The sequence below is a fragment of the Priapulus caudatus genome, unplaced genomic scaffold, assembly GCF_000485595.1.
Source record: "Priapulus caudatus unplaced genomic scaffold, Priapulus_caudatus-5.0.1 Scaffold4092, whole genome shotgun sequence".
Classification (NCBI taxonomy): Eukaryota; Metazoa; Priapulida; class Priapulimorpha; order Priapulimorphida; family Priapulidae; genus Priapulus; species Priapulus caudatus.
Genome location: NW_014581153.1, coordinates 3,062 through 4,298, shown reverse-complemented (window position 1 = coordinate 4,298; position 1,237 = coordinate 3,062). Strand labels below are relative to the sequence as shown.

General features: G+C 38.2%; 1 protein-coding gene across 2 annotated transcripts in view; it reads right to left on the bottom strand.

Moving 5' to 3' along the window:
- Nucleotides 1–1,237, bottom strand: part of LOC106819703 (NADH dehydrogenase [ubiquinone] 1 alpha subcomplex subunit 5-like) — a 5,957-nt gene that overhangs the window by 2,658 nt on the left and 2,062 nt on the right. For both annotated transcript variants that reach the window (XM_014824301.1, XM_014824302.1), the window contains 2 exons: nucleotides 710–826; nucleotides 534–599 (listed from right to left, as the gene is read on the bottom strand). In XM_014824301.1, the coding sequence (XP_014679787.1) occupies nucleotides 534–599; nucleotides 710–826 (183 nt within the window). The remainder of the gene's footprint in view (nucleotides 1–533; nucleotides 600–709; nucleotides 827–1,237) is intronic.

Here is a 1,237-nt window from a genome sequence, read left to right as displayed (position 1 = left end):
AAAATTTATTCCGCCCCTGTGTTACATGATGATGCCACTTGATTGTTACGAGACCCTGTCCCTATACTTTATTAAGAGTAATTTGCATAAACTAATAGAGACACTGACCAAGTCTAGAACGAATTCTGTGGCTCAATGAGATGCACTGCTGTAAGGTGGCACCAATTACAAGGTAATCATTGCGACATTTAAGAATGTGACTGCCGGATTTGCTAATTTAAGAACCATATAAGAGCACAAACTCGTAATTTTTACGCTGGAGTACCCTGTAATATGTCTGGTTATAGGTGAGGCCCAATCTGTCTAAAAGTTCTTCCCAATTTGTTTGAGGTCATTTTAAATTGAATCCAAGCCAACTACTACATTACCCTAACATTTGCTAAATGGATGTGAAACCATGCCGCATCAAGCATCACACATAATAAGTGTAGTTGGAAATTGTTGGGAAAAAATACATGGACAGCAAAAATGGAATTACTCAAGCTAACAATTTTCTAGCATATTTCTGGATTAATACAATAAAAAATACAAACCTGTTTAATGACTTCTTCCAACTGGCCACATCCTATTTTCTGTTCCAGTTTGACTGGATCTAGTTCCTGTGGAATAATAAAGATGAGCTTAATACATAAAGATTAGTACATATTAAATAAGACTGGAGGCATAATAATTGTACTGTGCTGTGTTATGCTATTCAGAATCAGCTTACAGTTTTGACATGTTGAAATCGCTCTTTGACTATCTGCTCTGTGTTGCATCGGTAGGGTGCATCCTGTGGAATTTTTCCCAGTGAGCGTAGAATTTTATTATACAGCACCGTCAGTACCTGTTCATAGAAGAGCAAGTATAACTATAAGCACTATGTAAGGACTATGGACAGGGGCGGCGCCACAGGGGGGGCAGGGGGGCGGTCGCCCCCCCCCTATCATTTGCAAGAAAAAGGAAAGAAGAAGAAGAAAAAGAAAAAGAAAAAAGAAAAAGAAAGAAAAAAAAAGAAAAAGAAAAAGAAAAAGAAACATCTTGCAAATGATGGGTGGGGTGGGGGTTACCCCCCCCCCATCATTTGCAAGAAAAGGTAAAGAAGAAGAAGATTCTTGCAAATAATAGGGGGATCGCCCAAAAATGAGTGATGTAGCCTACAAGCTGGACCACTTTCATCGAAAAATCGAAAAATTAAGTGTCGAAATTAAATCCATATAAAACCTGTGCTTAATTTGATAATCGATGTCAAGGTGTC